The sequence below is a fragment of the Panthera uncia genome, chromosome A2 (genome assembly GCF_023721935.1).
Source record: "Panthera uncia isolate 11264 chromosome A2, Puncia_PCG_1.0, whole genome shotgun sequence".
NCBI classification, from domain to species: Eukaryota; Metazoa; Chordata; class Mammalia; order Carnivora; family Felidae; genus Panthera; species Panthera uncia.
The window spans coordinates 161479399-161503401 of record NC_064816.1 but is presented as its reverse complement, the minus strand read 5'-3'; the positions used below and the strand labels follow the sequence as shown (position 1 = coordinate 161503401).

At 43.8% G+C, this 24003-nt stretch overlaps 1 protein-coding gene across 1 annotated transcript in view; it reads right to left on the bottom strand.

Moving 5' to 3' along the window:
• Positions 1-24003, bottom strand: part of UBE3C (ubiquitin protein ligase E3C) — a 120420-nt gene that overhangs the window by 63853 nt on the left and 32564 nt on the right. The window contains exons 5-11 of the mRNA XM_049642182.1: positions 21986-22101; positions 21422-21579; positions 17146-17299; positions 16511-16731; positions 15130-15284; positions 11460-11647; positions 1075-1161 (exon numbers count right to left, since the gene is read on the bottom strand). Of these exons, the coding sequence (XP_049498139.1) occupies positions 1075-1161; positions 11460-11647; positions 15130-15284; positions 16511-16731; positions 17146-17299; positions 21422-21579; positions 21986-22101 (1079 nt within the window). The remainder of the gene's footprint in view (positions 1-1074; positions 1162-11459; positions 11648-15129; positions 15285-16510; positions 16732-17145; positions 17300-21421; positions 21580-21985; positions 22102-24003) is intronic.

The following is a 24003-nucleotide window of genomic DNA, read 5'->3' as shown; positions in this document are numbered from 1 at the left end:
GGGAGGGGAGGGAAGGGAAGGGAGGGAGGGGAAGGGAGGGAAAGGGAAGGGAAGGGAAGGGAAAGGGCAGGGTGGGGCGGGCGGAGAGAGACAGAGAGAGGCGGGCAATGCCAAGGCAATGCCTTCCAAACTCTCGCCCTGAAGGTGAGATGTGTCTGTCCTTCGTCAGACAGGCCAGACAGGCTGCAGGCCGCTGTAACTGCCAGCACAGTGAGCTGCATTCTGGAAGTGCAGTCTCTGGTTGCCTGAGCCACATGCTTCGTTTTCGCTGTTACGGCAGAGGGGGGTTGGCAGAGAGGGGTTGGCGCGGACTCCTGATGGAGGAGAGATTCGATGGGACACTAGGCTATGTCAGCTCACCATGAAGGATGTGTGAACATTAAATTCTCTGCTTCGTACACATCCAATTAAAATGTGTATATTAAAGATTCTAGAACTTAAGTCACATGCCGATTCATATAAGAAAAATCATGGGGGAGGGGAAGAAAAAAAGAAGTTAGGGAGGGAGGGAGCCAAACCATAAGAGACTCTTAAAAACTGAGAATAAACTGAGGGTTGATGGGGGGTGGGAGGGAGGGGAGGGTGGGTGATGGGCATTGAGGAGGGCACCTGGTGGGATGAGCACTGGGTGTTGTATGGAAACCAATTTGACAATAAATTTCGTATTAAAAAAAAAGAAAGAAAAACCTAATTACACAAACAAAAGTTTCAAAAAGCAACTTCTATAATATTTTACGTTTTAATGTCTGTAATGGTGTTAAATTTGCTTCAGCTCTATATTTTCACTATCAAAAATATATGAAAGTCATATGGAGCAAAGAAATATCAAGCCTGTGGTTTAAAAAACATGACTAGGATTTTAAAAACAAATGTACTTTCAAATAAAGCCATCCGCTGAATATATACAGATAACTGTAAATTAGGCATTAATTTCTTTTTATAAAATTGAGACCATCTAGAATTTTTCTTACATAAAATAGTACTTTAAAATACCATCTTACAATATCTTTATTAGGCCATGACTTCCCATGTGCTTCAAGTTAAGCTCAATTTATAAGTCCACGTAGCACATACCCTGTGATCGTCCGTGTTGCCATAGAAGATATGAGAAACCACAGGTGTCTCAGAAACCTGGCATTAAAGGCTAAACTGTAGAGAAGCCTAAAAAGGAATGGGGGTAAAAAAGTGAGAATAAGTTTGCATTCATTCAATATATTTCTTCAAAATTAAAGAAGGCTATAAACAAAAGATAAATGTACAATTCAGAAAATGTCTGTATTAACCCACAAACAGCATGCTTCCCACCCCAGGCTGCTTGCTGAGTGTGACCGGGAGTCACTGGTGAGTCCCAGACGCCATCGGTCCACGTGCATGCTCCAGAGCAACGGTCCTGCACCAAGAGAAGGACACGGGCTGCTTCAGAGCAAATACCACGTGTTACTAACGTATATTTAACATTTTGAAACCGCTGCCTCGTTTTAAGTCATCATTCTTGAAACAAACATATAAATACATGTTTTTTAACGTTAACTAACATGTCAAACTTCAAATGGGGCGCCTGGGTGGCTCCGTCGGTTAAGCATCAGACTTGATTTCGGCTCAAGTCATGATCTCACGGTTCGTGGGATCAAGCCCCACACGGGGCTCTCCCTCTCTGCCTTTCCCCTCCCTGCATGTGCGCACGCGCACACACACTCTCAAAACAAGTAAACAAACAAAAATAAATAAAAGTATATTTTAAAGGTTTTTAAAAACCCTCCGTATAATATCGACTTGATTAAAAAGCCTAAAAACCTTTGGGGATAAAGGCAGAGGCTTACCGAACTCTAACTCCATGGTGCACAGTGCCTGTGTGTAATAGGACATACTTGCTCATCACAGTGTTGTAATCAGAAAAAAACTTGCACAAAACAGTTGTAGAAGTGTAGGAGTCAAAAATTAAATTTCAAACTTGTGGGATTAAATGACAGTAGAAATGGCTTAGGACAGTAGGAAAACAGGGTTTTAAGAAAGGAATGTCACCTTACTTTAGAATCATCTTAGAACAAGAAAGCAGAAGGGCAAAAACAAAGGTGGTTTTTGCAGAACCAAGGAACATAGACGTGGTCAGCGGCATGAGAGGACACGTCAGGGAGGATTCTGGAAGGAGAACGTGCGGATGAAGCTCCTAGGAGAGCAGAACCCCACGTTTCAAGTGCCTGTGGACCAAGCACCAGTCCTACTACGCCTGTTGGCTGGGGTGCCAAAGCTGACACTGAGTCACCTCCGAGCCGGAATCCGACCCCAATTTGTCAAGCCGGCTCGTGGCAAGAACCAGTGCCAGACTCCGGAGTAACAGAGGGCCCTTCGGTCCCTCAGGGGTGTGGCCACAAGCCCCAGCGGCCCCCTGAGACCACTTCTACTTCTCCTCATAAGAAACGACCACGAACAATGAGGGGCGCCTGGGGGGGGGCTGTCGGTTAAGCGTCCGACTCTTGATTTCAGCTCAGGTCATGATCCCACGATTCGTGAGATCGAGCCCCACATCGGGCTCTGCGCTAATGAAGAGAGCTCTCTCTCCGGGTGCTCCCTCCCCCCTGCCCCTCCCCGGCTAATTCTCTCTCTCTCTCAAAACAGATAAACAAGCTTAAAAAAATAGTGCCTGCTCCATCTCTGAGATATTTAAAATGCTTACCACACACCTAACACGTGAAGAGTGTTAAATGTTGACTTTCCTGCCTTTATGGACTTTCACAGACTATGAAGGATGTCCAAACAACCACATGTAAAACAAAGAGAGAAAAAAGCTACAAAAAACCCAAACTTACAGCATAGAAGAATTCTAGAAGGTCATATTTGCTCGCCTTGTTAGTTCTTTCAAAAATACATTATCTAGTGTAATTTTACTGATAGCAACAAGATTACTTAAAATCGTGTTAAATATAAATACTGAAACTCAAGCACGTCAGAAATGTGAGAGATTCCGTATTTTCACCTGGTGTCTCCTTTGCTCTTCTCTCTTAAGAGCAACACAACGACACAGCCAAAGAGCATTGGCAATACTTCCTGCTATCTTCCCACAGACACCCAGACTTAACACCCTGGGACAGATCTCCAGATACGAGGTGTGCACAAACAAGCAGAAAGGCGCTCTCCCAGCACACCGTCTGACAGCGCAGTCCCCCTTACGACTATCATTACCAACTTTCCACACAAAGATCTATGCTTCTGAGACACCATTTTAATGGCCACATAGCAAACGCTGTGTTTCAGATTTAACTTTGAAAGAACTGCATTACCTAAATTAATCAGTAGGCAAAAATAAAACAAATTATTAAACACGTTTATGAATTACAGAGGTGCCTGGGTGGCTCAGTCAGTTAGGCGTCTGACTCTTGATTCCAGCTCAGGGCATGATCTCCCGGTTGTGAGGGCTCCTCGCTGACAGTGAGAAGCCTGCCTGGGATTCCCCCGCCCTGCTCACACTCTCTCGCGCTCTCTCAAAATAAATAAACATTTTACAGAAACATTTTTATAAATCACTGAAGGTTATTCAGTTTGGGGCTTTACTGCTAAAAGGTAAGGAAGTAACATGTTTTTCATGTAAACTGGGATATATTCCAAATTACCCATGAAGTTTTATTTAGCTGAGATAAACCTACGAGTTAATTAGTAAAGGGCAACATTTTCAACCCAGGTCATAAATTCAGGCCTGTTGTCTGCAGGACTATTAAGTTATTAAAGAGGACACAGTGGGGGACACCAGCTCACACACAGGCAGGAAAGGCATTCTCAGACACCTCCTCCGCACATAAAGGTGTCACAGGTAAAAGAAATATGACAAGTCACCACCCAGAGTCCATTCGCCTCTTGTAGACACAGGTACAGACGTAGCGCTTTTCCTGCTGAAAGTATCACGTTATTGACAAGAGCAGTATTAAAATACATACGTAACGTTTCACCCCCGAGAAAATATAAGATTGAAAATAAATTCTAAATTTCCTTAATTATTATAAAAGTTTTAAGGCATATTTCAGTTTGAGGCAACTTGCCAAAAAAGTCTTCTTCACAAACTGAAAACTCAGAATCAAGAGAAGCTTCAGGCATGCAGCTCTATTAACGTTCCAGTGCTAAGACCACACAGGTTTACACAGACCGTTCCCCTCTTCCTGACAACTGCTTTTGTTGAAAATTGAACAGACTGAACTTTCCCTCATACTACAGTCTCATTAAAATGGGGGAAGGGGCGCCTGGGTGGCTCAGTCGGTTAGGTGTCCGACTTCAGCCCAGGTCATGATCTCACAGCTCGTGGGTTCGAGCCCCGCATCGGGCTCTGTGCTGACAGCTTAGAGCCTGGAGCCTGCTTCGGATTCTGTGTCTCCTTCTCTCTGCCCCTCCTCTGTTCCTGCTCTCTTTCTCTCTCAAAAATAAACAAACATCAATAAATAAAATAAAATAAAATAAAATAAAATAAAATAAAATAAAATAAAACTGGGAAAACAGCATTAATGATCTTCAGTGCTTTCCTTATCATTCCTTAACACCACTCTTAAAAAATATACTCAAGAAGATCAACATAGCTTTCATGTATGCTTTTGCCAAGTTGACTTGTATTTCCTGTGAATCAATTATCACTCATAAAAATTTAGAAAATCCTTAGAAGTTTCAAAACTCACTTACTGCTAAATTTGACCAAATCAACACCACTTTATTAACTGGATGTGTCTAACAATAACTACTATCAATTTCTTTATAACCTATACATGACTTCAAAATAGATTTAATAATAAAATCATTATGTGCTGAAATGTTTAGAAGCTCACAAATCTTATTTGACTTTCACAACAGAAAATTTTAACATGAATCAGTAGCAAATGAAATGTATTTATTATACAGAAAATATCATTGATAATAAAAGCAAGCATGAAGTCACAGGCAAAAAATAAATTTGTTTCTCTGTAGGGAGATAACCTCAGTATTTTCAAAAGAAATGATAAAAATTTATTTACAAAAACATGAATAGCATAATCTAAACTATAAAATAGAACACAAATCTGTTATTTTTTTCCACTGAAGTCATGTGCAGAACCATTCTATTTCAAATTATTACATATATGAGCTTATGAATCAGAGCTAAGGAGTGTGTTATCACACTCAGAAAACTGATGAGGCAACAGCCATGCATTTTCAGAGCACACAATTAGCTACATCACAACCATTGATAACATAAGACACAATTAAGCTGGCTCATTCTATTAGTTTTTCTTAGGAAAATCAAGCACAGGGGCACCTGGGGGGCTCAGTCAGTGGAGCCTCCGACTTCAGCTCAGGTCATGATCTCACAGTTCATGAGTTCGAGCCACACATCGGGCTCTGTGCTGACAGCTCAGAGCCTGGAGCCTGCTTCCGATTCTGTGTCTCCTCCCTCTCTCCGCCCCTCCCCCTTGCTTGTGCTCTCTCAAAAATAAATAAAATGTTAAAAAAAAATTTATATATATATAAAAAAGAAAGAAAGAAAAATCAAGCACGTGTTGCAATAAAATTGATCTGGGAGGCCTTAGGATTTGATGTCTTTACAAGAAAACCACAGGCAAATTATAATATCAACCTTTGTAATCTCTAAGGCATTATCTTTAAAACTTCATTTCAAAGGTTTTAGAAATCCATGGAACAGGAGAGCTAAGCCCCAAGAACTAGCCCGTCTGCATACCCGGACTGTAAGCCCACCTCCTGACATCAGTACTTTACCAGAAGTATTGACCCTAAAATGAAAATTTCACTGCAAGCTGGAATTACAGGTGACATCTCACTAAATAACTCAGGAAGGCTTCTTTTTTTAAAAAAAAAAAGGTTTATTTTATTCATTTTGAGAGAGACAGAGACAGCATGGGGGGGGGGCAGAGAGAGAGGGAGAGAGACAGAGGGAGAAAGAGAATCTGAAGCAGGCTCTGGACTGTCAGCGCAGAGCCCGATGTGGGGCTCAAACTCATGAACTGTAAGATCACGACCTGGGCCAAAATCAAGAGTCGGACGCTTGACCGACTGAGCCCCCCAGACGCCCCAAGAAGGCTTCTGACAGATGATCACCTTAGCACGAATCTAACAGACAATTCGGCCAGGAAAGATAAGGCACGGAGGGAAGAGGCATTTTGGACAGAGTCGAGCAGGGGCAAAAGGCGAGGGGCATGAAACTCGGTGGAGGAGAGGCCACACAAGCATGGTTGGGGCAAAAGCATTTTGTAGCTACAAATAAAGTTAGAGAGGTAACCGAACGTTCGATAAGGAAAGGATAATGAACAAATCCATAAACTATGGAATGTGAATTTTTCCTGAAAGCAAAGGGGACGCCAGGCGGACACCTGAGCCGGAGAGTAACAGGGTTGTGTCTCGGCGACACGGGGCACAGAGAATACAGCACTCACGCACCACAGGGACTGAATGCATGTGGGGGATTACCAAGAAAGGAGCGAATCCAAGCCCAGGCCACAGCAGCGCGGTCCAACGGAACTTTCTGCGATGCCGGAAAGGGTCTATGCCGCGCGATCCGATGCGGTGGCCGCTGGCCAGCCACACGTGACTACTGAGCGCTTGAAACGTGGCAAGCGGTGGGGTCGAGGAACTGGGTTTGTATTTTTATTTCATCTGAATTGAAGCGAAGTAGCCACATTTTGCTAGTGGCTCCCCAGCGTGAGCCCCAGATTTGGAGAAAAACGCTCAACTCAATCTGAGGCAGTGTAGAATGCGCTGAGGACAGCCCCCGTTAAGCAGTTCAACAGGAGTCTGGAGTTCCCAAACGTGGCTGAAGCCACTTCTATCACTCAGAGAAGCAAATAAGCAGGACAAAACTGAGGAAGTGAAGAGCAAAAGAAGTGAGTCAAAGAAGTTCAGGAAACGCTGAAACACAGAGACAAAGAGCCGCCCGCGGAGGAAACGGAGAAAAAGCCCAGCAGCAAAGGAAACCTCCCGAGAACAGCATCTGTGAAGGTGATGGGTGAAGGAGGTTCAGGAAGAAAGAGGAGGAGGGGCAGACGCCATGCAGAGGGTCACGGGAGGGGGGGACGCTGGAGGGGCGGTGGGGTGTCTCCGCTCGGCGGGGGGAGGAGCGGCCACCGATGGGCAGAAGGGCACCGTCCTCGGCTCGACCCGCGACGCTTCCGAACGACGGAACTCCATTCGATGAAAACACTGACCCGCCGGCCACCAGGCCAGGTTCGGAGTCAGCCAGGTTGGAGCCGGGCGCTGGACACTGGCCGCCCCCAAGCGTCCACTTAATGCTCACTTTGCTGGGCTTACTTCTCTGGATACTGGGAGACTGACTTCTTTCTTTTCCCTCTCACCACACGGCCACTCAGTATTCACTCATATTAAAAAGAGTGAATACATTTTCTTTCTTAAGATTTTATTTTATCTTTATTTTTTAATTTTAATATTTATTTATTTTTGAGAGACAGAGACAGAGACAGAGAGAGAGTGTGAGTGGGGGGAGGGGCAGAGAGAGAGGGAGACACAGAATGCAAAGCAGGTTCCAGGGTCCGAGCCGTGAGCCCAGAGCCCGACACGAGGCTCGAATTCACGTGCTGCGAGATCATGACCTGAGACGAAGTCGGTCGCTCAACCGACTGAGCCACCCAGGCGCCCCAAAGATTTTATCTTTAAGTAATCTCTATACCCAACGTGGGGCTTGAACTCACGACCTGGAGATCAACAGTTGCACACTCCACTGAGTCAGCCAGGCACCAAGAATACATTTTCTTAAGGAAAAACTAGTTTTACATCCAAATATTTATTCGAATTCCCAAGTCCACTGGTAAGATTTACAAATTTTCTCTCATAAAAGTTGGTGGCAAACTCATTTATTATGGCGTTGTTAAAAATTTAAGTAATTCGGGGTGCCTGGGTGGCTCAGTCGGTTAAGCGTCCGACTTCGCTCAGGTCACCATCTCGCGGTCCGTGGGTTCGAGCCCCGTGTCGGGCTCTGGGCTGATGGCTCGGAGCCTGGAGCCTGCTTCCGATTCTGTGTCTCCCTCTCTCTCTGACCCTCCCCCGTTCATGCTCTGTCTCTCTCTGTCTCAAAAATAAATAAACGTTAAAAAAAAAAAAAAAAAAAAAAAAATTTAAGTAACTCACATGACCTGGAACTCAAAACCGTATCAGAAAGAAATGGCAAAAAGTCCGTGCTGCCCCCGCCTTGGTCCCCAAAGCACAGCCAGACATGTGAATACTCATTTTTGTGAATTTCCTGTGTACGCGTCCAAGACTTTTCACGCAAATACAAAAATACATTCCTCCTTTTTCCACATTTCTGACACAAAAGTAGGTTATTATTTATATTCTGTATCTTCCTTTTTTTCACTTGAACATATACCTTGGAAATCTTTCCACATCAATGTAAAAAGGGCTTTCATATTCCTCTAACATCCTGACAATCAGAAGAAAAAGAAGAAAAAAAAGAAAAAGAAGAAAAAAACCCAACATCCTGACAATCAACATTAAACAGAAATTAAGACTGCAAATCCCAACCTTGAAAACAGGAGGGATTTATACAAGCCTGGGAGGCGCTGAGAGTGAGTTATCGGCCCTGGAATTTACTAATCATCTTTTAAATACCTTAAAACAACAACAACCCACAAAACCTGAAAGCAGTTAAAATCTACAACAGTTAGAGTAAGCCTATGTGCTTTCATGAGCTAAGAAAAACATTCTAAATACTTAAAACCTAATATATTTAAACCATAAATAAAATTCCTAGAGTAGTTTCTTAGAGGAAATAGGTGCTGTACTCATAAAAAAGGCTACGTATAAAGCTCCTTTACCCATTAAACACCTTTTGGAAACAGCTCACCAGCGAACCTCAGAGCAGGGCACTGGTGCATTTAACTCCAGTAATTACTGTCCAAAGCCGTGGACTTTGTGCGACAATAAAAGCGAGCGTCCCAGCTCGGCTGCTATGATCCTCAGAACTCACATCCTGCTCTAATGCAATTAGCCTACAGAGAGCTAATTAGCTAACCGAGGGGTGGCGGTCTCACTGCCCTCCTACTTCCTCCAGCAGTAATAAACACCGGGGCTAAGACAGCACCTAATTAGCTGGCTGTATTAGTGTTTACAAGGCAGTTTCAGCTGATGATGTGTTCTCTGCATACAGTTCATTTCAAAGAATGCTTTCCTAGCCAAAAGAAACAGCTCTTTTCATGTTACAGGACAGCATTTTACAAAACCAGGAGAGGATTCTTTAGGGTAACATAAATCGTCTGACATAACACAAGAGTTGCCAACAACAGACAGCGCCTTTCAGCAGGCCGCTAGATGACACGGGTCCCTTAGCTCCTACCGGGGCCAGTGCGGATTTCTGCCCCGTACGCTCTGTTAAATACTTTTCTGTTAAATTTTCAAGCAACCACTAACTTACCACTCAAAGTAAAGAAAAATGTTTCCAGATTATAGGAACGCTTACCTAAACACAAATCAGCCACATTTTAATTTGTATGTGTTGTTTTGTCCCTTCCAAAAGCTTATTTCAAAGTTTAGAAAAACAAAAATGTCAGAGTGCTGGAGTAAGTTGTCAAGGGCAAGCTGGTAAAAAGCCCTATAGGGAAGCCGAAGAGACATGTGACACACCGGGTCTACAATGCAGGCTTGAGTCCAATGGGTTTGTCTGTTTGTTTGTTTGAAATAGACTTTGTTTTATTTGTATTTATTTACTTTTAAACCTTAGGTTCAAATGCTTTTTTTGTAATATTTATTTTTGAGAAAGAGAGAGAGACAGACAGAAAGTGAGCAGGGGTGGGGCAGAGAGAGGGGGACAGAGGATCCCAAGCAGGCTCTGCACTGACAGCACAGAGCCTGACATGGGGCTTGAACTCAAGAACCGCAAGATCATGACCTGAGCAAGTCAGACGTTTAACTGACTGAACCACCCAGGTGCCCCTATTTTATTTTATTTTATTTTATTTTATTTTATTTTATTTTATTATTTCATTTTATTATTTCATTTCATTTCATTTCAGAGAGAAAGAGAGAGTGCGTGAGCAGGGGTGAGGGGCAGAGGTAGAGCCAGAGAAGCCTAGGTAGGCTCCACACCTGGAGTAGAGCCCGATGTGGGGCCTGATCAATGACCCTGGGGTCATGACCTGAGCTGAAATCAAGAGCAGGACACTCAACTGACTGAGTCACCCAGGGGCCTTGAATCCAATGTCTAAAACAGGTGGCTAAGACTAAACTCCACTTTCGCTGCCAAGATACTCTAAAAAAACAAGCTTATTTACAGGCCACTTAAAAGCCTCACAGGCCAGGGAAACAGACTCACAAAGGATCAGTTGGTTTAGAAAAGAAAAACAAACTTTCGTTTTCCACAAAACGCCTGCACACTTGAATATTCTGTATCATATCTTATCAGAAAATAGCAGGCAGGGGCGCCTGGGGGGGTGCTCAGTCGGCTGTGTGTCTGACCCTGGATTTCGGCGCAGGTCACGATCTCACGGATCGTGAGTTCAAGCCCCGCGTCAGGCTGACAGCGTGTAGCCTGCGTGGGATCCTCTCTCCGTTCTCTCTCTGTCCCTCCCCTGCTTGCTCTCTTTCTCTCTAAACGTTTGGTAGAATTCCCCTAGAAAGCCATCCAGCCCTGGACTCTTGTTTTTTGGGAGATTTCTGATTACGAATTCAATTTCTTTACTGGTTACAGGTCTGCTCAAAGTTTCTATTTCTTCCTATTTCAGTTTTGATAGTTTATATGTTTCTAAGAATTTGTCCACTTCTTCCAGACTACCCAACTTATTGGCATATAATCGCTTGTAATATTCTCTTATTATTGTTTGTATTTCTGCTGTGTTGGTTGCGATCTCTCCTTTTTCATTCTTGATTTTATTTACTAGGGTCCTTTCCTTCTTCTTTTTGATCAAACTGGCTAGTAAGGGTTTATCAATTTTGTCAATTCTTTCAAAGAACCAGCTCCTGCTTTCACTGATCTCTTCTACTGTTTTTGTTTTTAATTTCAATAGCATTGATTTCTGGTCTAATCTTTATTATTTCCCGTCTTCTGATGGTTTGGAGTTTTATTTGCTATTCTTTTTCCAGCTCTTTAAGGTGTGAGGTTAATGTTCTCTCTCTCTCTCTCTCTCTCTCTCTCTCTCTCTCTCAAAATAAATAAATAAACTTTAAAAAACAGCAGATAAGGGGCACCTGGGTGGCTCAGTCGGTTAAGCGTCCGACTTCGGCTCAGGTCATGATCTCGCGATTCGTGTGTTCGAGCCCCACGTCGGGCTCTGTGCTGACACGACAGCTCGGAGCCTGGAGCCTGCTTCAGATTCTGTGTCTCCCTGTCTCTCTGTTCCTCCCCAGCTCACACTCTGTCTGTCTCTCAAACATAAATAAAGAATAAAACAACAACAGCACATAAAGCGGACACGGATGAAGCCCGGGCAACCCACCGGGGGAGGAAAGCGCACTTCGGTGCTCACACGGTGACCGCAGCGGAGACTTGCCTGACTTTGGGCACCGCCATCCGATGCTGCACCATAAGCGTGTGGCCGATGGACGCCATCAGAGCGAAGGCCTCCTCGCTGGCTGAGTCCCGCCAGACCAGGTTTAACAGGGTGTTGGTCTGCTGTTTCGTGTCCAACTTCTTCAGACACTCCTCTGTTATGTAAGGTACGGACAGCCTCCCATCCTCCTAAAACACACCAGATAAACTGCTCTAAGTGAACGACGTGTTATTAGAAATGACCCTCTACGCTCCCAACACACATAACATCTTACTTTACTTCAAGTAAAAATACAAAAGAGCCATTACCTAAAAGTTACCCACATCACAACGAACATTATCAATCTCTCTCCGAATCAAATTCTCCAGAGATCCCTAGTCACTATCTATCTTAGGCACTAATTTTGCCCAGCATAACAACACAGGAACGGTAAATGCTCAGTTTTTGCCTACCGATGGGACAATATTTTCAGTGCTGACATTTTAAGAAACGTTTATTTCATATTTTTAGATGCCATTGTACTAAGCATACATGTGTGGGAAAATATTCTCATGTGACAGAACCTCCACTTTAAATCATTTAGGAGATCACAGGCTAAGCAAAAATAGAGTATCAAAGAATTTATTTCTTTCTATCTTAACTTCTTTAAAGATCTGATTCACTGATTAAAACCTGAACTGAGATGTTACGCATTTACCTATTTGGGGTATTAATCAAAGATATATCCTTGTTTCACAGATGTATGCATATATCCAAGTATATATTAATATGAACATACATACACAACACCGGATATTGTTGACTGCCCTGCTTGGAAACTTAGACTGGTATAATTTATGTAATTTATAATCATCTACCAAATAAAACATTGCTTTAGATAAAAGTAATAAATTCTACCTGCCAACCTCAAATCTGTAAATAAGATGCACCTAATGAAAGGAGTTAGAACATTGGTACTATTTAGTAGTGCACACATTTGAAGTAAATTACACACAAAGAACTGAACCAATTACACAGAAACCTAAGAGTCTATAAACAGTGAAGTCTGGGGGCGCCTGGGGGGCTCAGTCAGTTAAGCGTCCGACTTCGGCTCAGGTCATGATCTCACGGTTCATGGGTTTGAGCCCCGCTTTGGGCTCTGTGCCGACAGCTCGGAGCCTGGAGCCTGGAGCCTGCTTAGGATTCTGCGTCTCCCTCTCTTTCTGTTCCTCCCCTGCTCTCACTCTGTCTCTCTCTCTCTCTCTCTCAAAAATAAATAAAGATTAAAAAATAAATAAAAAAAAAACAGTGAGGTCTGACTCTGGAAAAATCCTATTTGATCAAATTAGATTCTAAATAATTATCATAGGAAAGAAAAGGCAATGTATAAGCAGCCATCAGAAGATGTGACCCAAAAATAAAGATTTTAAGTCAGTCTGTAAGTACCTGGCCTACACCCGGGTCACTGGTTCTGAACCCAAATGTGGACAGGAAAGAAGTGATAATAACCAAGGCCAGGGAAAAATGAAGAGAAAAAGAGTGAAAAAGAAATGGAATTACAAAGTTATACATCTAATAAAATAGACCTTGAAACCCTTGTGTATTACACAAGAGAAATAAAGTGGAGTAAAATTCCCCCCCCCCCCCCGAATGTAGGTAACAAAATCAAGCTGCACTTTTTACATATTATAAAACTGTAACCACGAGCAAGTGAGCTCAGTGTTTTCTGCTTCCTGTGTCTTCATATCCCACTGTCACGTCTGTGTCCCCAGTGAGGAGGGGTTTCCTAACATCCCTCCAGCAGACATAGCCCCATCCTTCACATAGGTACAAATTATATTGTGTATAAACAGCATTTTAATTTCACAGATTCTCTAGAAGGTAATTAAGCATTAAAAAAAATGTCTTCTATGGGGTGCCTGGGTGGCTCAGTCGGTTAAGCGTCCGACTTCATTCAGCTCAGGACATGATCTCGCGGCTTGTGAGTTCCGAGCCCCCCGTCAGGCTCTGTGCTGACAGCTGGGGAGCCTGGAGCCTGCTTCCGATTCTGTGTCTCCCTCAGTCTCTGCCCCACCTCCACTCACGCTCTCTCCCTGTCACTCAAAAAATGAATAAACGTTAAAAAAAATTTTTTTAAGTGTTTTCTAGAAACAAAAGTTTTGGGGCGCCTGGGTGGCTCAGACGGTTAAGCGTCTGACTTCAGCTCAGGTCATCATCTCGCAGCTTGTGAGTTCGAGCCCCGCATCGGGCTCTGTGCTGACAGCTCAGAGCCTGGAGCCTGCTTCGGATTCTGTGTCTCCCCCTCTATCTGCCCCGTCCCTGTTCATGCTCTGTGTCTGTCTCTCGATAGTAAATAAATGTTAAAAAAAAAAAAAAATTTTTTTAATAAAATAAAATTAAAATAAAAACAAAAGTTTTATGTACATTCCAGCTACAGAATCCCACTTTTTCTTTTTTTTACCGTAAGAAAAATTCACATTTTGGTGTGCAGTTCTGAGCTTGGACGGGTGCAGGAGTCCCAGCACCCACCGAAACATTCCGTTTGGCCCCTCTGTAACCAACCAGTCCTTCCCCCAGCCATAAGCTTAGGGCAATGACTAACGTGTGTTCTCGTACTGTTAGGACTGTTTTCATCTCTGCTAACAAAGCTATGTGTGTCCAGAAGGCAGTACTAACAAGCCTTTCACGGACTTCCCCTGGAAAACCCAACCACTCCTCAGTATATTCGTCCTGGGATTCCATTTGGTATTAATCAACAGGAAATTCCCTGACAAAAAAATACAACGTTTAATTTAAACCTATCACAGCCATATCTCAAGTTATTTCAATTCTGTAAGAAGAGCAAAAGAGGCCAGCAGCAGATATATCACTGAAGACATAAATTATGTGTATCATGCGAAGCTTTTTATTCCTTGGAAAGACACTGCAGATCATGCTGAGTAAGAAACAGGAGAAAAGGACTTACACTGCATGTGATGCCGCACTCACAATTCACTTTCAAATAAATCGTAACGCTTGCCATCCACAAAACTGGCAAAAATTAACGGGAGACGTGACTTGGCGTTCACAAGACAGGGTAAGGGAGAACTTAACCTTTTTCTTCCCCTTGGGGTTGGGCGAAGGGTGAGGGGCAGCGGCTGCTGACGGGCCGGGCTTCTGAGCAGACCATGAAAATGCTCTATCAGAGTGGTGGTGGCTGCACTTAGGTTAATATACTGAGAAATCACTGAACTGCACGTCATTTTTTTAAAAGGGTAAATTTTATGGTAAAGTGTATCTCCATAAAGCTGCTATAAAAAAATTCTTAAAAATAAAACAGTGCTTGGTGCACAGTAAATGCCCTTCCCGAAAACTAGGAACTTAACCTTTCAATCCAACAATTTCAGCTCTAGGAAATATCTCCTAAGTAACAAGTTAATGCACAGCATGGCCTACTTTGCATGAAAACCCCACACGGACTTGTACGCAGGAGAAGGTGTGGAAGAACTATCCTCACTCCCTAATGGCCGGGACGGTGACCTCGGGAAGGACAGGGCGGCAGTGGAGGGGAAGGGACTTTTTCTGCAGCGGGAAGGTTTTACAAGAATGCTTCAGTGCAGGAGTCACGCACTAAGAAGAAGGACGGACACAAAGCTACGAGTGAGCTGGAAATCAGGGGGAGTGGTCTCCGATGCAGCCCCCGGGAGCTTACCGGAGCGCTCGGCTGCTTGTCCGCCTCTTCACTCTCGTCCTCCGAGTCGCTGGCCGGGTCCTGACAGCTTGTGCCGGCCGGCGACGCCGGCAGCCGAGACAGCGAGCTCTGGAGCACCCGCAGGTACACCAGCAGTCCTTCCTCAGAGAGGGTCCCTTTGCAAAACAGTCGACAGTAACGTTTTGTTAAAAGCAAGCAAAAATAAACTAGAAAACTCAGGTATCATTCTTCTTACATACACTCAGAGAGACATTTCTGACCAGAACGTATTAAAATTCTAGTAATTCAGGTATAGATGTATGTATTCAAACACATCAGAAAAAGGTGCTATAATTCCAGAAGAGGCACATATTAGGAAGTTTGGCATGAATGGGATAACATCCCTATGCTCACAGTTCTCCCTCAACTTTTTTTTTCATGTTTTTATTTCTTTTTGATACAGAGAGAGACAGAGTGCGAGCAGGGGAGGGGCAGAGAGAGAGGGAGACATAGAATCCGAAGCAGGCTCCAGGCTCCGAGCTGTCCAATGCTGGGCTCGAACCCACGAACCGCGAGATCGTGACCTGAGCTGAAGTCGGACGCTGAACCGACTGAGCCTCCCAGGCGCCCCAGTTCTCCCTCAACTTTAAAATTCTTTTTAGTCTGTGTGGCCTCATAACATGTATCTGAATCAGACATTTTTTTTAAAGACTGTATTTTTTTTAAGTGTATTTATTTTTAATTGTTTCTTACTGTTTATTTTTGAGAGAGACAGAGACAGAATGCAAGTGGGTTAGGGGCAGAGAGAGAGGGAGACACAGGCTCCAGGCTCCAGGCTCCGAGCTGTCGGCACAGAGCCCGACACGGGGCTCGAACCCACGAGCTGTGAAATCACGACCTGAGCCGAAGTCGGACACTCAACCGACTGAGCCACCCAGGCGCCCCGAAGTTTATTTATTTTGAGAGGCAGAGAGGGAGAAAGCGAATCCCAAGCAGGCTGCGCATTGTCAGTGCAGAGCCTGACCTGGGGCTCGAGCCCATGAACTGTGAGATCGTGACCTGGATGCTCGACCAACTGAGCCCCCCAGGAGCCCTTCAAAGATTTTAAAATAACGTCTACAGTCAACATGGGGCTTGAACTCACAACCCCCAGATCGAGAGTCACATGCTCCACCGACGACGCCAGCCAGGCGCCCCTGAATCAGTCTTTCTCCTGTGCCTGGAAATTTTCCCCAGGGACACTGTCCAAGCTACAGACCTTCAGCAAATACGCTCTTCCAGGAAATTCCGCCCCAGAGGCCTTCCTGACAACACACACCCGCCCCTGGATTCCCTTCGTGTGACTGGTCTGCTGGCACTACATACACGTGAGGTCAGGTAAAACCTACGCTGTATCTCATACCCAGGTAAGTCTCGCCGACAGTGAGGACAAAGAAGAAGAGCCACGGCGCCCCTCCCCCCGTCTCGGGACACCTGCTCTCCGGCGACAACAGTGCACTCAGAAAGGGCTCGTACGGGAAAACAGTCTGCGCGTCTGCTAAGGCCGGAATGATGAAGTGAAAAATCTGATCTGTAAAAGGTGCCACCAAAAACGCCTCGGTGAAGGCTGTAAAAACTTGTTGCCTGAAAAAGGAAAATGGAAGCTTTCGTCAAAACATGTTATTCATAAAATCACTGATGAAAATCAACTTTCCAAATATTCTCTTCTAAATTAAACGAAGCTGAACATCCAAAACCAACTAGGTCGCCATGAAATTTACTTAACCGATTCTGTGCCTTCCCTACTGAGAAAACTCTGCTGCGTCTTTCGATCTTTCAATAGCTGCTCAGAGGCAGGAAAATAACCAGGTCATCCGAATTATAAATTTATGTTAGGGCACAGGCCCAACAGATAGTAATTTTTTTTTAAACCGAGTCACATTAATAAAGTAAAAATCTGACTTTCAAATCTTTATGTAAAACAGCATACTACGTAAAAGCTATCATTAGATACAGAACTTGTGACCTTACAAAATCCATAAATTATTCCATTCTCACCTTGCACCTTCAGGACACGAGTTGTAAGTAAAGTGCAATGGTTTCAGAACATTCTCTAGCAAAATTTTTGCTATAGGAACTCGAGATATATCAGAATATTCAATACTTGATGGAAGCTTGCTGTTAATTAACAAATAGAGAGATCTATAATACCCTAAAAGAAAGGAAAAGCACATATTTAAAATTTGGTACCTTCATCATAAAGAGAGGGAAAAAAGCGTCAATTTTTAAATGCTTTTGATAAATATATGTCCAAATTTAAGTTAATTCTTCAACTGTTTTTTTTAGAGACGGAGAGGGAGGGAGACAGCATTTGTGCAAGTGGGGGAGGAACAGAGAGAGAGAGGAAGACAGAGAATCTTTTTTTTTTTTTTAAATATTTTACTTATTTTTCAGAGAGAGCATGAACGGGAGAGGGGCAGAGAGAGAGAGAGAGAGACACAGAATCTGAAGCAGGCTCCAGGCTCTCAGCCGTCAGCACAGAGCCTGACGCGGGGCTTGAAATCACGAGCTGTGAGATCATGACCTGAACCGAAGTCGGACACTTAACCAACTGAGCCACCCAGTGCCCCGGAAGAGATAGAATCTTAAGCAGGGTCCCTGCCCAGCTCAAAGCCTGACCCAAAGCCCGATGCAGGCCTTGATCTCAAAACCATGGGATCATGACCCAAGCCAAAATCAAGAGTCAGACGCTTAACCCACTGAGCCACCCAGCCACCCCTCAACTTTTTAATAGCTCAGCTATTGGCTCCTTTTTTTTTTAAAGTTTAACATTTTTTTAAGTAATCACTACACCCAACATGGGGCACGAACTCACCCCCAAGATCAAGAGTCACATGCATCACTGACTGAGCCACCTAGGTGCCTCCTGAACTTTTTATTCAGGAAAAAATTAATTACATAAGCAGCTTGAAATGGCATATAAACTCCATGTACCCATCACCCTCCATCAATAATTGTCAACTATAGCCCATCACCCACTCCTCCACTCACTGGGAAGCAAATCTAAAATATAATTATTTTAGTATATCATCAAAGGACTTCATTTTTCTTAAAAATACCATTATGACAGGGGAGCCTCGGTGGCTCAGTCAGTTAAGTATCCAACTCGATTTCGGTTCAGGTCATGATCTCACAGTTGTGAGATCAAGCCTTTATCAGGTTCCACGCTGGGCGTGCAGCCTGCTTGGGATTTTCTGTGCCTCCCCCTCTCTCTCTCTCTCAGAATAAACATTTAAAAAATATCATTACGACAGCTAAAACAAATTAATAGTCATTCCTTGCTATCATAAGTATCTAATGGGTGTTCAAATCTCCAACTTTCTCATGCTAAAATCTTATTTAACTCGTTTGTTTGAATCAGGATCCAATTAAGGCCCATATATTATGATGGTTTTTATCTGCCTCTTAAGCATCCTCCAAGTATGTAGCTGGTTTTGTGACTTCTGAACCACATGTACTCACAGACTTGAGTACGTTGGTGTTATTTCAATCCACTGCAGTCATTACCTCAGTGACTCTCAAAACGTCCTATCTTTGGGCAACAGAGTGACTCAATGACTCTCAGAACGTCCTGTCTTTGGGCAACGGAGTGACCTGTGGGAGGGGGGCCCTGAGCTCCAACGTTCGCCAGGAGCACCTCCAGATTCATCTTTCCCCCAGGGACTCTTAGGTTCCTTTTAGAGGAAATGACACCTTTGGAGACAGTAATATAGGCACCAGAGCATTTACGCAGAAGAAACAACTTTTATGACCTTTCTAAACTTCTGATGGGATTTCTGGGTGCAGTAAACATCAACTCTGGTATCACCAATGATCCAAATCATTCAGTCTTTATATGTATTTGTCACTTTTTTATAAAGCAATAGGGACAATCTTCAGGTGTAGATCGTGAACATCTAAGTATTGTCCAGACACGTTTGGTGGTGCACATTAAAAACACAATCTGGGGCACCTGGGTGGCTCAGACAGTTAAGCGTATGACTCAGGTCACGATTTCACTGTCATGAGATCGAGCCCTGCAAAAGTTAGGTTTTTGCATCCATCTTCGCACTGGGTATACAGTCTAAGATTCTCTCTCCCTCTCCCTCTCTCTTCCTCCCCCCCTCACTTCCTGTGCTCTCCCTCTCAAAAAATAAAATAAAGTAAAATAAAATAAAATGAAATAAAATAAAATAAAATCCATTTGCTTGGTTTACTTTATGAAAACAGTCCTACATAGATCTGTACTTGAGTTATGACCTTATGACCATTAACACTGACTACTCCGTACTCTATCTTTAGACGTACTTTTTTTTTTTTTTTTTTTTGAAGATTTTAAGTAATCTCTACATTCAACATGAGGCTCGAACTCACAACCGCGACATCAAGAGTCACCTGCTCTACCAGCTGAGCCGGCGGGGCCGCCCTCTTTAGAACTACTTTGTAACTACGCCCATTTCAAACCTCGTATGTTTTGATCACTAGTGAAACAGGGAAGCTTGAAGCTCCTCTGCTATGAAACTGAAAGATCTAAGTGCGTGAAAGAGATTAAGGGGATTAAGAGATACAATTTTCCAGTCATAAAATAAGTCAGTCACAGAGATTTAAAGAAGTACAGCATAGGGAATCTATCAAGAATTTTAAAAAACACCACGTCAAGAAAATTTTTTTAAATATTAGAGCACTAATGTATCAACATCAATCTAAGTAAGTATTGAAGAGATTAGCTGACAGCGTGACTAGAGAACTAAGTTCAGCTGCGCTTGTTAAAAAGCTTCACGTTAAGTCACAGCTCGTAACGTATAATAGAAACTGTGATTAATAAATAATGCCAAAACTTTATAGACTAATACTGTGAGGGAGAATCGGGTGAATGGAAGTAAGAGGTACGAACTTCCAGTTAAATAAAGAAGTCACAGAGGTGAAAAGCGCAGCACAGGGAACAGAAATGCCGCGTGGTGACGGCTGGCGATCGCCCTTATCGTGGCGAGCACTGACGCTTGTACAGAACTGTTGCACCTGAAACTAATGTAACTGTAGGTTAGCTGTAGTTCAGCAATTAAAGAAAAAAAAAGTCAGGAAGTAATTTATCAAAACAACAAAGTGCCTTTACAACAGAAGATGCCAGAAGCTCGAAGTGGCGGTTTCGGCGCGAGACTTGGGTTCTCGACACAAAATAATGCAGTCTTAGTTATCTTCTTTATACTTTTGGAAAACAAGAAAACTAAAGATTCTCACTGACTGCTTAGCCTTAAGTCAACGTGCATAATAATGCATCGACTGGTACAAAGGACCGTTTCTAATTACCATTAAGTTGTTTCTTCAAAGATCAAATTGCACAAATTTCAATTACTTTTAGTTGGCTCCCTAACTTTTCAACAGATGAAGTAGGGTTTCTTTCTTTCTTTTTAAACCAAAGAGTAAGGTTGGGGGGTGTAAGAACTTAATGTTTACAGTTTTTTACTGAGGATTCAACTAGCTAGATTTAGCCTAGATTAACCCATCACCTCCAAAAAACAAAAGGAAACTTATTTATGTTTTCATCAGTGACTACTGCATTCCAGAATCACCTATAGCTCCTCTTACCACTAAAACCTCTGAAGTCCACACCCTGAAGGGTTTGACCTGTGAGAACACTGGGAACCAGATTTTTAAATGTGTGTTTCACACCCCGCTTCATTTGTCATAAAAGCCTTAGAAACCATGGGTGTTTCATAGTCTTTCTCCGAAACAGAGTCACTGATGTGTCTGCACAAGAATTTCAGACCCAGGTCATTGTATGTCACATGACAGGCACGTTCAGAAGGGTGTCGGGACATAAAAGCTCTCACACCCGGTCAGTAAGAAAATCCAAACCAACGAAGCATCTTTAACTCTCCTCCACTGAACTGACATGAAGACAAAGTGTGCTTTTTCCTGAGACAGGCTTCCCGCTGCCAGAGCTCACGGACTCGCGGCACCGCCGCTCCTACCAGCTCAGGACGCGGGAGGACCGGCTGTGGGAGGACCCGGAGAGGTTTCCGACAGCCTGCGTCCGTGTGCTTCATTTCCAAGCAGCAGGCCAGTGCAAAGCCCGCTTTACATAGCCAGTGGGCATATCCAGGTGTTCGGGGCGGGTGGAGCCCAGGACAAATCGGGCACACACCCCTCAGCGGTGCACACCCCCGGTAGGGCACGGCGCCCGGTCCGTCCCACGTGGGGGTCTAGAGCCCGTGCGCAAGCCGCACCGAGCACCCCATTGCGCGCACTCGCACGGTAACGCCAACCCACAGCCCTGAGCCTAGCTGCTACTTACCATTTTGAATCATGTAGTGCAAAATCTGTTCAATTATGGACACCACGTAGCTGGCGTCTCGTAAAACAGGCAAGTAAGTATTCTCAGACGAAAACACCTCAAGCATTCTCATTGGAAGTGCAACATTCAAACTGTCGTCATTACAGTTCTGCAATAACCTGTAAAAAAGAAAAAAGTCTTCACACGTGTACTGGATGGCGAATGTCACCCTGAGCCCCCTTCAATTACTCTCGCTCACTACAGTAAGGCCTGAACCACTCTGCTCTACTAGCGGGTGTCTCTGAACAGAGGCAGGACTCAAAGGTAGACAGGAAAATAATCACACATTCTGTCACTCACATTTTTTTGCAGTGCTTACTATGTGCCAAACAGCACGGCGGCATTGGGTTCACGGAGAGGAAAAATGCACAATCACAAAGGGAGAAACAGACGAAAAAAATCAACGATCGCAAGCATCGTGTAGGATTCTTACAATGCCTGGATCTCTCCCAGTGCCTATCATCTTCAAAGACGCCTTCAAGACATGGCACACCTGGAGCAAGGAGCGGACTAGATGGGATTTACCTGCAGCAGAGGCTCATCAATCTCTTTATTTGAAATAAGCATGTAAGTCTCTCAGATCCATCCAACTGCTGGACAAACAGAGAGCTGTGTTTAATTAAGTTCTGATACATCCATATCTGAAACAGCAAAACATATGTATAGGTCACTCTCAATCCATAAAAGCTCACTGTTTACTGCATTGCATAACACTCCAAATTTCCTGAATTGCTAAGGAGATACTTAATCAAACATGATAAAAAGTAAATCTTCTAGGGGCGCCTGGGCAGCTCAGTCGGTTGAGCACCCGACTTCGGCTCAGGTCACGATCTCAAGGTTCGTGAGTGCGAGTCGCACGTCGGGCTCTGTGCTGACAGCTCAGAGCCTGGAGCCTGCTTCGGATTCTGTGTCTGCCTCTCTCTCTCTCAAAAAATGAATCAACAAACATTAACAAAAAGACTCATCTGAATCTGAAATAAAAACAGTTCATTTGCAACAATCAGCAATCCACAGGGAAAAATAAATGAGAACTATAGTATTAATCATAATGTACATAAGGATATCAGTTTCTACTTTTTACTTTTTGCCTCTGTGTCTCCAGCATCCTTTCCTTTTGGATATTCCCCTTCCCTACGTCCATGAAATTTGGGTAGGAAAGGCAATCACAGGGCCCCACTATTCCCATGTAGGATGCCAGGCGACGGAGAAAGGAGAGATCCTTTCACAATGTCGACATTCGTCCAATCATCATGGTGTACCCTTTACCTATCCTACAACTTTACTTGTCAACTATACCTCAGTAGAGTTGGGGGGAAAAAAAAGTCAGGGATGTGGCCAGAACTGCCCAGTCTCCTGGACACAACGACTGGTCAGTGAACTCCGCGGATGCTGAGTTCGATTTCTGTCTGACTTGCATCCCGGAGGCCTACCTACTATGGGTGTGGCTACCAGAAATGATTTCGAAAACTCAGGACTTAATGAGGAATCTCTTCTACTTTCTCTGCCACATTTTCATAAAACTGTTTTTTGTTCACTTCATCAGACCCATTAGAACGAGTTAAAATTAAGACGGCTTCTTAAATGTGGCTACTTATCAATGTGCCACATAACCTTCCCTCTGCCTGTTCTCTTTAAGGCGTTTCTCCTCTGACGGGAACACTTATTTCATATAAAATTGTTATCAGACAAAATATTCACGCAAAAGCTTTTTTTTTTTAATTTTTTTTTTAACGTTTATTTATTTTTGAGACAGAGAGAGACAGAGCATGAACGGGGGAAGGTCAGAAAGAGAGGGAGACACAGAATCTGAAACAGGCTCCAGGCTCTGAGCAGTCAGCACAGAGCCCGACGTGGGGCTCGAACTCATGGACCGCGAGATCGTGACCTGAGCTGAAGTCGGATGCTTAACCGACTGAGCCACCCAGGCGCCCAAAAGCATTTTTTTTTTTTAATGTTCAGTTTTGAGAGAGAGAGAGAGAGAGAGAACATGCAAGTGGGGGAGGGACAGAAAGAGAGGGGGACAGAGGATCCGAAGCGGGCTCCGTGCTTACAGCAGATAGCCCGACATGCGGCTCGGACTCACAAACCGCGAGATCACGACCTGAGCTGAAGTCGGACGCTTCACCGACTGAGCCACCCAGGCAGGCGCCCCGCAAAAGCGTTTTATAAAACAAGCTAAGAGCGTGTCCTAAGTTTCGGGAAAATCATTTCTGTGACCCATTCCAAGTATGAACTTGCCTACACACAAGCTTTCTTCACGAGGTGTCTGGAGCTAACCTGTCCGTCTTTTCTCAGGAACTAATAGGATACAATACTTTCTGCCAATCGGACACGCAGTTCATTCTCAATTATGCGCCGTCTATTAACAAATAAAAACAGCATGTACTGTAACTAAACATTAGAAAAATCTCAAGGGCAATTATAGAAACTTCCAGACTAAGGTGCAAATATATTAATCAAGTAATTATGATTCAAGTTGCCTATGAAATAAGAAAGCCCAAAGCAGTAGTGACACTTAAACACTCTGGACTGCGTTCGGATAC